Source organism: Halichoerus grypus, chromosome 5 (genome assembly GCF_964656455.1).
Source record: "Halichoerus grypus chromosome 5, mHalGry1.hap1.1, whole genome shotgun sequence".
NCBI classification, from domain to species: Eukaryota; Metazoa; Chordata; class Mammalia; order Carnivora; family Phocidae; genus Halichoerus; species Halichoerus grypus.
Genome location: NC_135716.1, coordinates 81,271,220 through 81,286,948, shown reverse-complemented (window position 1 = coordinate 81,286,948; position 15,729 = coordinate 81,271,220). Strand labels below are relative to the sequence as shown.

The following is a 15,729-nucleotide window of genomic DNA, read 5'->3' as shown; positions in this document are numbered from 1 at the left end:
ACCTATTTTTCATATACCATTATCAGGAATATTTTCAACATTTTTTTTGCTACTAAAACCAATTACGATGGAAGCCATAAGAAACTTGCTAACATATGACAGAAGCAAGATGGCAGAGGAGTAGGGGACCCCGTTTCAACTGGTCCCCTGAATTTAGCTAGATTATCAAACCATTTCGAACACCCACGAAATCCGCCTGAGATGTAAGAATATATATCTGGATCTCTACAAGCAGAAAAGCGACCGCTTTTTGCAAGGTAGGACATGCGGAGTCATGAATCTGCAGGGAGATATTGGAAGATAAACAAGAAGGGGGAGGGAGCCTCCATAAGCTGGCTCCTGGAAAGTGATATAACACCAGACCACAAAATCGGAACCCTGAGAAATCTGCTCTAAGGAATGAATGACATCCTCTCTGAAAGGGGCTCTGGAAATGAAAAGGCAGAATTCTAGGTGGGGCATTGTGGTCTTGGGATCTGAGGAGTCACAAAGCGAAAGTGGGTGTCTGAACCAGTAGAGTGCCTAAGCAGTGGAGCCAGGAAGCAGGTTATGGTCAGCAAGCCCAGGAGGGGACTCTCGGCTCAGGATGCTGTAAACCGCGAGCCCGGCAAGTCAATAATCGCTCTTTCCCTGAGCAGCCTGAAAAGGAATGGAACCTGTGCCTGTGACTGGACAAAACCTCACAGGGTGGTAGCGCCCCAGAAAGGATATTAGGGCAGCACCCAGACATGATCCAGGAGCTTTGAGTGCAAGCGCAAGCCCCCGGATGGTTGTGGTTTTAAGTCACAAAGGGCAGTGGTGCTCCAGGGCCCCTGGGACTACCTCTGAAAGAGTTGCAGAGGGCGTGCACCATGGGAGGCTGCAGTTTTGGGCGTATACAGAAGTGGAGACTTTGTCCCAGAGGGTTTGTTAAAGAAGGCAGACTGTAATCTTTCTGCTCTGAGCCAGAGAGGAATGGGCATAGCCCATTTTTGTTCTGATCCTCTAAAGAGGTGTGGAAAGCCTCCAGGGAAAAAAAGCCACACAGAAGACTAGTTTGCAATGAGTCCATCCCCCTGACAGGGAGTGGGACAATTCCACCCAGGAAGGAATAACTGAGAAACAGTGTGGCAGGCTCCTCCCCCAGAAGACAGACTGGAAGAACAGGTGGACAACAAGCCTATAGATCCTATAAAACTGTAAAATTCCAATACCAGGGGAAAATTGTATATTGAGCTCCAGGGTGCATTTTGCTTGGGTTGTGGTTGATACTTTGGACTCTGTTCATTTGCCCACTCATCGTTCTATGGGCAGAATGACTAGAAGGAAGAACTCACCAAAAAAAGAACAAGAAGCAGTATTCTCTGCCACACAGCTAATCAATATGGATATAAGTAAGATGTCAGAGACAGAATTCAGGAAAGCAATCATAAAGTTAATAGCTAGACTTGAAAAAAGCATAAGTGACAATACAGAATCTGTAAGAGTGGAAATAAGATCTAATCAGGCTGAACTTAAAAATGCTATGAATGAGATGCAGTCTAAACTGGATACTCTAACAGTCAGGGTCAATGAGGCGGAAGAGAGAATAAGTGATCTAGAGGACAGGCTGATGGAATTAAAGGAAATTAAAGAAAAGAGGGAAAAACAACTCACTGCACATGAAGAAAGACTCAGAGAGTTTAATGATACATTGAAAAGAACCAATATCAGATCATCGGGATCCAAGAGGGGGTGGAGAGACAGAGGGGGCTTGAAGGTATATTTGAGCAAATCAAGCCTGAGAACTTCCCTAAACTGGGGAAGGAACAAGCATTCATGTCCAAGAGGCAGAGAAGACCCCTCCCAAAATCAATAAAAATAGATCAACACCCTGAAATATAATAGTGAAGCTTGCAAATCATAGAGAAAAAGAAGCTATCCTGAAAGCAGCAGGGGGAAGAGATTCCTTACATATGGAGGGAGGAACATTAGAATAACCTATCCACAGAAACCCAGACAGCCAGAAAGGGCTGACAAGATATATTCAGGGTACTCAATGAGAAGAACATGCAGCCAATACTTTATCCAGCAAGGCTGTCATTCAGAACTGAAAGAGAGATAGAGAATATCCAGGACAGACAGAAACTGAAAGAGTATGTGACCACCAAGCCAGCCCTGCAAGAAATATTAAGGGGGATTCTGTACGCAAAGAGAGACCCGAAGAATAACACAGACCAGAAAGTAACAGAGACAATCTACAGAAACAGGGGCTTTACAGGCAATACAATGGCACTAAATTCATATCTTTCAATAGTTACTCTAAATGTACATGGGCTGAATTCTCCAATGAAAAGACACAGAGTATCAGACTGGACAAAAAAAGCAGGACCCATCCATATGCTGTCTACGAGAGACTCATTTTGAACCTAAAGACACCTCCGTATTAAAAGTGAAGGGATGGAGAACTATTTACCATACTAATGGACCTCAAAAGAAAGCTGGGGTAGCAATCCTCATATTAAAAAATTAGATTTTAAACCAAAGACTGCAGTATGAGATTTGGAGGGACACTATATCATACTTAAAAGGTCTAGCCAACAAGAAGATCTAACAATTGTAAATATCTATTGTCCCCAACATAGGAGCAGCCAATTATATAAAACAATTAATAACCAAAGTAAAGAAACACAATGATAATACATTAATAGTAGGGGACTTCAATACTCCACTCAGAGCAATGGACAGATCATCTAAGCAGACGATCAACAAAGAAACAAGAGCTCTGAATGATGCATTAGACCAGATGGACTTCACAGATAGATACAGAACATTCCATCCTAATACAACAGATTACTCATTCTTCTCGAGTGCACATGGAACTTTCTCCAGAATCGACCACATACCGGGTCACATATCAAGTCTCAACCGATACCAAAATATTGAGATTATTCCCTGCATATTTTCCGACCACAATGCTGTGAAACTGGAACTCAATCACAAGAAGAAATTTAGAAGGAACTCAAACACTTGGAGGTTAAAGAACATCCTGCTAAAAGAATGAATGGGTCAACCAGGAAATTAAAAAAGAGTGTAAACAATTCATTGAAACTAATGAGAATGAAAACACATCAGTTTAAAACCTGTGGGATACAGCAATGGTCCTAAGATGGAAGTACATAGCCATCCAAGCCTCGCTCAAAAAATCATAAAAATCCCGAATACACAAGCTAACCCTATACCTAAAAGTCCTGGAGAAAGAACGGCAAATAAAGCCTAAACTAAGCAGGGGAAGAGAAATAATAAATATAGAGCAGAAATCAATGAAACAGAAACCAGAACAACAGTAGGACAGATCAACAAAACTAGAAGCTGGTTCTCTGAATGAATTAGTAAGATTGATAAACCTCTGGCCAGACTTACCCAAAAGAAAGAGAAAGGACCCAAATTAGTAAAATCATGAATGAAAGGGGAGAGATCGACTATACCAAGGAAATACAGACAATTGTTAGAAATTATTACCAGACTATATGGAAACAAATTAAGCAATCTGGAAGAAATGGATGCATTCCGGGAAACTTATAAACTACCAAGACCGAAACAGGAAGAAATAGACAATCTGAACAGACCAATAACTAGTAAGGAAATTGAAGTAGTAATCAAAAACCTCCCAAAAAACAAGAGTCCAGGGCCAGATGGCTTCCCACGGGAATTCTACCAAACATTTAAAGAAGACCTAATACTATTCTTCTGAAGCTATTTCAAAAAATAGAAATGGAAGGAAAACTTCCAAACTCATTCTATGAGGCCAGCATTACCCTGATCCCAAAACCAGACAAAGACCCCATCAAAAAGGAGAATTACAGACCAATATCCCTGATGAACATGAATGTTAAAATACTCACCAAGATCCTAGCCAACAGGATCCAACAGTACATTAAAAGGATCATTCACCAGAACCAGGTGGGATTTATTCCTGGGATACAAGGGTGGTTCAACATTCGCAAATCAATCAACATGATAGAGCACATTAATAAAAGAAAAGACAAGGACCATATGATCCTCTCAATTGATGCAGAGAAAGCATTTGACAAAATAGAGCATCCTTTCCTGATTAAAACTCTTCAAAGTAGAAGGATAGAGGGAACATACCTCAGTATCATAAAAGCCATCTATGAAAAGCCCACAGTGAATATCATTCTAAACAGGGAAAGACTCAGAGCTTTTCCCTTAAGGTCAGGAACACGACAGGGATGCCCACTCTCACTACTATTGTTCAACATAGTACTAGAAGTCCTAGCCTCAACAATCAGACAACAAAAAGAAATAAAAGGCATTCAAATTGGCAAAGAAGACAAACTCTCTTTGCAGATGACATGATATGTTATGTGGAAAATCCAAAAGACTCTACCCCAAAATTGCTAGAACTCATACAGCAATTCAGCAATGTGGCAGGATACAAAATCAATGCACAGAAATCAGTTGCATTTCTATACACTAACAATATGACTGAAGAAAGAAAAATTAAGGAATCGATCCCAATCACAAATGCACCAAAAACCATTAGATACTCCTAGGAATAAACCTAACTAACGAAGTAAAAGATCTATACTCTAGAAACTACAGAACACTTACGAAAGAAATAGCAGAAGACACAAAGAGATGGAAAAACATTCCATGCTCATGGATTGGAAGAATAAACATTGTGAAAATGCATGCTGCCGAGAGCTATCTACATATTCAATGGAACGCCTATCAAAATACGATTGGCATTTTTCACAGAGCTGGAACAAAAAAATCATAAAATTTGTATGGAACCAGAAAGACCCCAAATTGCCAGGGGAATGTTGAAAAAGAATACCAAAGCTAGAGGCATCAAAATTCCCGACTTCGAGCTATATTACAAAGCTGTGATCATCAAGACAGCATGGTACTGGCATAAAAACAGACACATATTTCAATGGAACAGAAGAGAGAGCCCAGAAATGGACTCTCAACTACTCTTCAACAAAGCAGGAAAGAATATCCAATGGAAAAAGGACAGTCTCTTCAATAAATGGTGCTGGGAAAATTGGACAGCCACATGCAGAAGAATGAAACTGGACCATTTTCTTATACCATACACAAAGATAAACTCAAAATGGATGAAAGATCTAAATGTGTAGGCAGGAATCCATCAAAATCCTAGAGGAGAACACAGGCAGCAACGTCTTCGACCTTGAACAAAGCAACTTTTTGCAAGAAACATCTCTAAAGGCAAGGAAAACAAAGGCAAAAATGAACTATTCGGACTTCAAGATAAAACTCTTTTGCATAGGAAAGGAAATAACCAACAAAACTAAAAGGCAACTTACAGAATGGGAGAAAATATCTGCAAATGACAATACAGTTAAAGGGCTGGTATCCAAGATCTACAAAGAAGTTATCAAATTCAGCACCCAAAGAACAAAAAATCCAGTCAAGAAATGGGCAGAAGACATGAACACTTCTCCAAAGACATAAAAACAGCCAACAGACACATGAAAAAAATGCTCCACATCACTCAGCATCAGGGAAATACAAATCAAAACCACAATGAGATACCACGTTACACCAGTCAGAATAGCTAAGACTAACAAGACAGGGAGCAACAAATGTTGGTGAGGATGTGGAGAAAGGAGAACCCTCTTAAATCGTTCGTGGGAATGCAAGCTGGTACAGCCACTCTGGAAAACAGTATAAGGTTCCTCAGGATGTTAAAAATAGAGCTACCTTATGCCCCAGCATTTGCACTACTGGGTATTTACCCCAAAGATACAGATGTAGTGAAAAGAAGGGGCACCTGCACCCCAATGTTCATAGCAGCAATGTCCACAATTGCCAAACTGTGGAAGGAACCAAGATGTCCTTCAACGGATGAATGGATAGAGAAGTGATTCAAATATACAATGTGATTCATATATACAATGGATTATTACTCAGCCATCAGAAAGGATGACTATCTACCATTTATATCAACATGGATGGAACTGGAGGGTATTATGCTAAGTGAAATAAGTCAATCAGAGAAAGACAATTATCATATGGTTTCACTCATATGTGGAACAGAAGGAATAGTGCAGAGGACAATAGGGGAAGAGAGGGAAAACTGAATGGAAAGAAATCTGAGAGGGAGACAAACCATGAAAGACGCTTCACTCTGGGAAACAAACTGATGGTTGTGGAAAGGGAATTAGGTGGGGGGATGTGGTAACTGGGTGATGGGAATTAAAGAGGGCACATGATATGATGAGCACTGGGTGTTATATTCAACTAATGAATCATTGAACATTGTATCAGAAACTAATGATGTACCATACCTTGGCTAATTGAATTTAAATAAAAAAAAAGATTAAAAAAAATAAACTTGCTAACACATGTAATTCATACAGAGATCATTTTTAACAATTAATTTTAATTTTCAGGTTTAAAAAAATGACAAGAATGATGTTGAACAAATAAATATGGTTGGCTAACTTATTCAGAGAACAAAAATGTCATCCTTTGTTTCTTTATTATGGGTTTTCTTGTCAGTAGATATATGTAACTGCAAAGACTTGTTTTTAAATTTCTTATTTAAACTCAACTTAGGTAACATATACTATTAGTTTCAGGGGTAGAATTTAGTGATGCATCAGTGGCATATAACACCCAATGCTCATCACATCAAGTGCCCTCCTTAATGCCCATCACCCAATTACCCTATACCCCCACTCTCCTCCCCTCCAGCAACCCTCTGTTGTTTCCTACAATTAAAAGTCTCCCATGGTTTGCCTCCCTCTCTGTTTTCATTTTATTTTTCTTGCCCTTGCCCTATGTTCATCAGTTTTGTTTCTTAAGTTCCACATGAGTGAAATCATATGGTATTTGTCCTTCTCTCACTTATTTCGTTTAGTTTAATACCCTGTAGTTCTATCCATGTTGTTGCAAATAGCAAGATTTAGTTTTCTTTGATGGCTAAGTAGTACTCCATTGCATATATATATATACACATCTTCTTTATCCATTCATCTGTCCATTGACATGTGGGCACTCTCCATATTTTGCATATTCTGGACATTTCTGCTATAAATGTTGGGTTGCATGTGCCCCTTCAAATCACTATGTTTGTATCCTTTAGATAAATACCTACTAGTGCAACTGCTCAGTCATAGGATAGTTCTATTTTTAACTTTTTGAGGAAACTGTCTGCACCAGTTTGCATTCCCATTGACAATGTAAGAGGGTTCTACTTCCTTTGCATCCTCACCAACATGTTGCATTTTTTTCATGTATCTGTTGGCCATTTGTATGTGTTCTTTGGAGAAATGTTTGTTCGTGTCTTCTGCCCATTTCTTGACTGGATTTTTTGTTTTTGGGGTGTTGAGATTGATAAGTTCTTTATAGATTTTGGATACTAGCCCTTTATCTGATATGTTGTTTGCTAATATCTTCTCCCATTCGGTAGCTTGCCTTTCATTGCTGACTGTTTCCTTTGCTGTGCAAAAGCTTTTTATCTTGAAGTCCCAACAGTTCATTTTTGCTTTTGTTTCCCTGGCCTTTGGAGACATGTCTAGCAAAAAGGTGTTGTGGCCAAGGCCGAAGAGGTTGCTGCCTGTGTTCTCCTCCAGCATTTTGATGGATAACTGACTCACAGTTAAATCTTTCATCCATTTTGACTTTATTTTTGTGTATGGTGTAAGAAAATGGTCCAGTTTCATTCTTCTGCATGTGGCGGTCCAATTTTCCCAACACCATTTGTTGATGAGACTATCCTTTTTTGCTTGGATATTCTTTCCTGCTTTGTCGAAGAGTAGTTGACCATAGAGTTGAGGGTCCAATTTTGGGTTCTCTGTTCTGTTCCACTGATCTATGTGTCTTGTTTTTTGTGCCAGTACCATACTGTCTTGATGATTATAGCTTTGTAATACAGCTTGAAGTCTGGAATTGTGATGCCTCCAGCTTTGCTTTCCTTTTTCAACATTCCTTTGGATATTTCGATATTCTGTGGTTCCATACAAAATTTAGGATTGTTTGTTCCAGCTCTGTGATAAATGCTGATGGTATTTTGATAGAGACTGTATTGAATGTGTAGACTGCTTTGGGTAGCATAGACAGTTTTTAAATAGTTGTTTTCCTATCCATGAACATGGAATGTTGTTCCATTTCTTTGTGTCTGCCTCAATTTCTTTGATGAGTGTTCTATAGTTTTCAGAGTACAGATTCTTTACCTCTTTACTTAGGCTCATTCCTAGATATCTTACAGCTTTTGGTGCAATTGTAAGTGGGATCGATTCCCTGATTTCTCATTCTTCTTCTGTTAGCAAATAGAAATGCAACTGACTTCTGGGCATTGATTTTATATCCTGCGACTTTCCTGAATTCCTGTATCAGTTCTGGCAATTTTTTGGTGGAATCCTTTGGGTTTTCTATATAGAGTATCATGTCGTCTGCAAAGAGTGAAGGTTTGACTTCTTTTTTGCCAATTTGATGCCCTTCATTTCTTTTTGTTGTCTGACTGCTGAGGCTGGGACTTCCAATACGGTGTTAAATAACAGTGGTGAGAGACGACATCCCTGTTGTATTCCTGACCTTAGAGGAAATGCTCTTAGTTTCTCCCCATTGACAATGATATTTATGTGGGTCTTTCCTATATGACTTTTTATAGGCATGGTCTTTCCTATATGATTTTTAGGGTATTGAGGAACGTTCCCTCTATCCATTCATGTCAGAGAGATAAACTGAGGATATCACATGGCTCTTGTCCTTTCTTTTAGTAATGTGGTGTATGACCTCGATAGATTTGCAGATGCTGAACCACCCCTGTAGCCTAGGAATAAATCCCACTTAGTCATGGTGAATAATCCTTTTGATGTACTGAAGGATCCTATTAGCTAGTATTTTGGTGAGAATTTTTGCATCCATGTACCTCAGGGATATTTGTCTGTAATTCTTTTTAGTGGGGTCTTTGCCTTTTTGGGGATCAAGGTAATGCTTGCTGTATAAAATGAGTTTGGAAGTTTTCCTTCCATTTGTTTTTTTTTTTTGGAACAGTTTCAGAAGAACAGGTATTAATTCTTTAAATGTTTGGTAGAATTCCCCTGGGGGACCATCTGACCCTGGACTCTTGTTGTTGGGAGATTCTGGATTACTGATTCAATTTCTTTGCTGATTATGGTCTGTTCAGGTTTTCTATTTCTTCCTGTTTCAGTTGCGGTAGTTTATATGCTTGTAGGCAAGTATCCATTTCTTCCAGGGTGCCTAATTTGTTGGCATATAACTGCTCATAATATTCTCTTATAATTGTTTGCCTATCATTGGTGTTGGTCGTGATCTCTCCCCTTTCATTCATGATTTTATTGATTCGGTCCTTTCTCTTCTCTTTTTGATAAGTGTGGCTAGGGGTTTATCGATCTTATTAATTCTTTCAAAGAACCAGCTCCTACTTTCGTTGATCTGTTCTTTTTTTTTATCATGGATTTCTACTCTAATCTTTATTATTTCTCTTCTCCTGCTGGATCTAGACTTTATTTGCTGTAATTTTCCCAGCTTCTTTAGGTGTAAGGTTAGGTTGTGTATTTGAGACCTTTCTTGTTTCTTGAGCAATGCCTGTATTGCTATATATTTCCCTCTTAGGACCACCTTTGCAGCATCCCAAAGGTTCTGAACTGTAATGTTTTCATTTTCATTTGCTTCCATGTATTTTTTACATTCTTCTTTGATTTCCTGGTTGACCCATTTATTCTTTAGTAGGCTGTTCTTTAACCTCTATGTATTTGTGTTTTTCTTGTGGTTCACTGCAAATTTTATGGCATTGTGGCCTGAAAATATGCATGATATTATCTCAAATCTTTTTGTAGTGGTTGAGACCTGATTTGTGACCCAGTATGTGGGAAGTACACTCAAGAAGAATGTGTATTCTGTTTCTTTAGAATGAAATGCTTTGAATATATGTTACGTTCATCTGGTCCAGTGTGTCATTCAAAGCCTTTGTTGCCTTGTTGATCTTCTGCTTAGATAATTTGTCCATTGCTATAAATGGGGTGTTAATGTCTCCTACTATTATTGTACTATTATCAAAGAGTTTCTTTAATTTTGTTATTAATTGGTTTATATATTGGCTGCTCCCAAGTTAGGCGCATAAATATTTACAATTCTTAGATATTCTTATTGGATAGACACTTTTATTATGAGATAGTGTCCTTCATCTCTTACTAATCTTTGGTTTAAAATCTAGTTTGCCTGATATAAGGATGGTTACTTCAGCTTTTTTTTTGATGTCCACTGGCATGATAAATGGTGCTCGATCCCCTCAGTTTCATTTTTTTTTTTAAAGATTTTATTTATTTATTTATTTGACAGAGAGAGAGAGAGCGCACAAGTAGGCAGAGAGGCAGGCAGAGGGAGAGGGAGAAGCAGGCTCTCTGCCAAGCAGGGAGCCTGACGCAGGGCTCAATCCCAGGACCCCATGATCATGACCTGAGCCGAAGGCAGCTGCTTAACCAACTGAGCCACCCAGGCACCCCAACCCCCTCTTTCCATCTGGGGGTGTCTTTGGGTCTAAAAATGAGTCTCCTGTAGACAGCATATTGATGGGTCTTGTTTTTTTTATCCATTCTGATACCCTATATCTTTTGATTGGAGCATTTAGTTCATTTACATTCAGAATAATTCTTGAAATATATGAATTCAGTGCCACTGTATTATCTACCTATAAAGTCGCTGTTCCTGTAGATTGTCTCTGTTCCTTTCTGATCTTTGTTATTTTTGGGCTCTCTCTTCGCTCAAAGGATCCCCTTTAATATTTCTTTCAGGGCTCGTTTAGTTTCACAAATTCCTTTAGTTTTTGTTTGTCCTGGAAAGTCTTTATCTCTCCTTCTATTCTGAATGACAGCATTGCTGGATAAAGTATTCTTGGCTGCTATTTTTCCCATTTAGCACGTTGAATATATCATGTCAGTCCTTTCTGGCCTGCCAGGTCTCTGTGGACAGGTCTGCTACCAGCCTTATACCTCTATCCTTGTAGGTTAAGAACCTCTTGTCCCAAGCTGCTTTCAGCATTTTCTCTTTATCTTTTTGTTAAGGTTTTATTTCTTTATTTGAGAGAGGGAGAACAAACGAATGAGCACTAGAGAGCACCACTGGAGGGAGAGGGAGAAGCAGGCTTCCTGCTGAGCAAGGAGCCCGACGTGGGACTGACTCAATCCCAGGACCTTGGGATCATGACCCGAGCTGAAAGCAGATGCTTAACCGACTGAGCCACCCAGGCACCCTGACTTTCTCTTTATCTTTGTAATATGCAAGTTTCACTATGTTAAGATGTTGATCTATTTTTAATTTTGAGGGGGGCTCTCTGTGCCTCCTGGACTTGAAGACCTATTTCCTTCCCCGGTTTAGGGAAGTTCTCAGCTGTAAGTCATTCAAATACACTTTCTGCCCCTTTCTCCCACTCTTCTTCTGGGATTCCTGTAATATGGATATTATTTTGCTTTATGGAATCGCTGTTTCTTCAGTCTACCTTCTTGATCTAATAGGTTTCTTTCCCTCTTCTTTTCAGTTTCCTTATTTTCCATCCATTTTATCTTCTATATTACTGATTCATTTTTCTGCTTCATTCACCCTCTTTTTTTGGTCTCCATTTGGGACTGCATCTTGGTTATAGCATTTTTAATTTTGGCCTGACTAGATTTTAGTTCTTTTATCTCTACAGTAAGAGATTCTCTAGTGCCTTCAATGCTTTCTTCAAGCCCAGCTAGTATCTTTATAATCATTGTTTTAAATTCTAGTTCAGACATCTTGGTTATATCCATATTGATTAAATCCCTGGCAGTGAGTACTACCTTCTGTTCTTTCCTTTGTGGTGAATTTCTCTGTCTTGTTATTTTGTCCAGAAAAAAAAGGAGAAAAAACAATAACAATGACAACAGAAAAAAGAAAACAAAACAACAAACAAACAAACTAAACAAAACATAAAAGTAGATCCTGGTTGTGTTTGGTCTTGTTAAAAGCAACTAGATCCCAAAATGTTGAATGAATGAATGAAAGGAAGAAAGATATATCTATATCTATATCTGTATCTATATGCATATATAATTATTAAATAAAATACAATGAAAGAAAACAAAAATAATATATAAAGCGTATATGTAGATAAAAATTTAAAAGAATAAGAAAAGATTTGGAAAAGTAAGAAAATAACAAAAAGGAATACTAAAAGACTAATGAATAAAAATGTGAAGAATGCTATATAGTGTTTTCCCCAAGCTGAAGCTTTGTAACCCCCTATGATTAATAAACTTGGTGAGAGTGAGTTGTTTGTGCTGGTCTTCTGGGGGGGGGGGGGGTCTGTTGCACTGATTCTCAGGTGGACTTGCCTTAGTGGAAAAACACCTCTAATGAGCAGAGGTAGGGCTTGGTGTAAGCAGCTCTGGACTCCACTAGGTGGCACTGTTTTGCTCCCTGAAGGCTTTCAGCACTGATGGGCAGGACGAATGTGGAGACGCCCTCCACTCTTCAGTGAGCCCTCACAGAGAAGCAACCAATCAGTCTTGTCTCCCCAGTTTCCATGAGAACTCTGTGTTCACCTGCCCTGTGACCAGGCATTTTTATCTCAGGCACAAGACTGAGTTTCAAAACTCCAAATTTTAGGGACTCCTGTGGGGCAGACCCATGCTGTTCTTCCTGGGCGGGCGGTTCTCACCACATTTCTGCTTTTTGCTGGACCCCTCCCAGGAAAGTGGTTGCATGACTGCTACACACTTTATGTCAACACAGAGCAGAAAGCCGGCACCTAAACTCACTGTTCTAAGCCGGCTTCCCTGCTCTTATGCCTAGGAACTCTGCCACACTCAGGCACCACCTGTTCTTCTTGAGACCCCGGGGATCCTGAGAGCATGCTGTCACACCTGGAATTCTGCCCTGCTTCACTATTCGAGCACCTTTAAGCCAGGAACATGCCCCACTGTAGCAGACTTCTAAAAGTTCCAATTTTGCATTCCATTGCTTATTAATATTTTGTGGTATTCTCTTTAAGCAGGCTCCCACCCCTCAGCTGTATCCTCAGCCATATCACACTGGATTCAAGTCTCCATACCTCCTACCTTCCAAAATGTGGTCATTTGTTTTTAAAGATCTTATTTATTTGAGAGAGAGAGAGAGAGAGAACAGGAGTGGGGGGTAGGGGCAGAGGAAGAGGGAGAAGCAGGCTCCCCATTGAGCAAGGAGCCCGACTGAGGGCTCGATCCCAGGATCCCAGGATCATGAGCTGAGCTGAAGGCAGACACTTCACTGACTGAGCCACCCAGGCACCCCTGTGGTCATATTTTTCTACTGGTAAACTTGCAGCATTTGTTTTCTCAGATCTCCTACTGATTTCTCAGGTGTTCAGAATGATTTTGATAACTATCTAGTTGCATTCGAGGTACGAGACAAACTTAGCGTCCTCCTATTCCTCCACCTTCTTACTAATTGCAAAGAATTTTTAAGCAAATAATAAATTACTTACTTCTTCTGTATTGATAACAAGCTTGGCTAAGAAGAGACGGATATTTAATGATACCGATGGATTTCCTAGTTTGTCATGAAGAAATTTCATCCACGGAGGAAGATTTCTTGGCACTGAACCCTGAAATGATACATTCAAGAGTACCTTAAAATGTGGAAGAAAATAACTTCACATTTTGATATTATGCGATGACAAAGACATGAGCAACAAAAAATGTTTAGTAGATATAGAATTTGGTATTCGATATTAAGTGTTTGTTCTTACTATGATACCAATAAGCAGTATTAAATGAGACAAGATTAGCAGAAACAAACCTCTTCTCCTTTAGGTAGTATCTGATTTCTGTGCATGTGCTTAATCAGGGCTGTCATGGTCGCCATACATTCATGTTGATTGAGCTCATCCATCTCTAACTCTAGGACAGCATCTTGGACCATGGGGTCTTTATGCTCCTAGGAAAAGGGAAGAATCCGATGATGCAGAGTAAACTGTTAAAATTTTAGTGTATATGATATTCTGCCTTTTGGGGCAATATCATAAAACACACAGTAAGGTAACAATGATAAATTGGTAATAATATTAAACACATTTGTTGGGTTTTCTTATTAAACAACTTAAAAAAAAAAACAAACCCAGGACCTAATGTCTTCCTTACATTCTAGATACATATTTTCCCTCTGATCTCTATATGCATGGTCACTCCCTCCGGGGTCATACTTAGTTCACACCATCCATGCGGACACATGTTGCTTTGTACAAACACTAAGATCTTTCCAAATGTTTGTGTCCTGGGGGGCCCCAGAACTCTCAACACCTTGAGAGCAACAGTCTCCATGATTCTTAGTTGCCACATTATGGAGAAAGCAGAACTACTGAAACACAACTGTAAGATAAATTTTCACCTATATTTTTTTCTCAGTAAACTAAAAAATGTAAAATCCTTAATTTGCCTTGAAATTTTAATCAATAAAAGAACAAAACTTTTAAACCACTGTTGATCCTAAAATTCTTAGAAATTATAGCAGAGGTAATCATTTTATAAGTGTAATGATGAACTGAAGTTTTACATACACGTATAGTAAATTTTACACACACACAGAGTGGAACAATAAACTGTAAATAATAAACAGTAAATTTTATACAATCAGGGTTATAAGAAACATAAAAAAAATAATGAGCCATAAAAATCAATCAGAGTAATCTTAATGTCCCTTTTTCCATATACCTGGTAAGGTGTCAAAGGAATTAATCACAGTATCTGACTGCATTCAGATCTACTCGACATGTTTTTCAGCCAGAATTATTTGTCAGGATGCTTCTCACAAGGATTGGATAGATCTGAAACTGGAGACTCAAGTCATGCAGTCAAATTGAAGGCATGAGGACTGAACCCAAGATGCCTCAATGTAAATAGCCTATTCATGAAGGATGAGTCTCACTAGACAATGTAGCCATAATAGAACAAAGTTGTACTTTTTTAATGCCCCCCACAGACGTACGACATAATCTGGGTGAAAGAATTAATGAATGGGTTCCTCCTTGAAGCATTCATTAAAAAGGAAGAAGCCCAACATAGGGGCAACATAAAGTACAGTCAAACTCAACTTCAAAAACACTGTACTGCTCCTGTCCTCCTCAGGCAAAAAACCACTTTGGCAGACCAGAGTGGGACAAGAGCTGCCTGGCGGTGTCTGGGAGTGGGGAGGGAGAGAGTGGGGTGCTTGCCTGTGGTTCAGGACACACTCCAGGAAGGCATCAGTGTTCAGAGGACAGCAGAGGGGTTGAGGGAAGGAAGAGGTGAGTCAGTGCATGTCTAAGAAACCAGAAAGGGAAAAACTTGAATGAACCCTGGATGGGTTCTGTGGAGCTCATGGTTTTACACATTTGTACACATGGGTGTGCCTCTGTAAGTGCACAGATATGTATCTACCTACACGTTTCCTAGCTCTGTTCATGAGGTTAAGCTATCATTTGTGAACACAGATGCATTTAGTTATTTCAGTTTGATAACATCAAATATTTGAGCAGCTTCTTCATTTTCTGCAGAGGATAATACAACAGTCACATCAGCATGGTATCTGAGTCTCTACGGTAGTTATCTTTCTCACCGGAGACCCTTAAATGCAGTTCTGATTTCAAATACTAATTTTTTTTTCAAGATTTTATTTATTTAACAGAGAGAGAGAGACAGCGAGAAAGGGAACACAGCAGAGGGAGTGGGAGAGGGAGAAGCAGACTTCCCGCCCAGCAGAAAGCCTGATGTGGGGCTC

The 15,729-nt window shown here is 39.3% G+C and overlaps 1 protein-coding gene across 7 annotated transcripts in view; it reads right to left on the bottom strand.

Annotated features, from left to right (window-relative positions):
* PRKDC (protein kinase, DNA-activated, catalytic subunit) overlaps positions 1 to 15,729 on the bottom strand; it is a 247,069-nt gene that overhangs the window by 106,006 nt on the left and 125,334 nt on the right. For all 7 annotated transcript variants that reach the window (XM_036094045.2, XM_078072404.1, XM_078072405.1 and 4 more), the window contains 2 exons: positions 13,774 to 13,911; positions 13,460 to 13,579 (listed from right to left, as the gene is read on the bottom strand). In XM_036094045.2, coding sequence (XP_035949938.2) covers positions 13,460 to 13,579; positions 13,774 to 13,911 — 258 coding nt within the window. The remainder of the gene's footprint in view (positions 1 to 13,459; positions 13,580 to 13,773; positions 13,912 to 15,729) is intronic.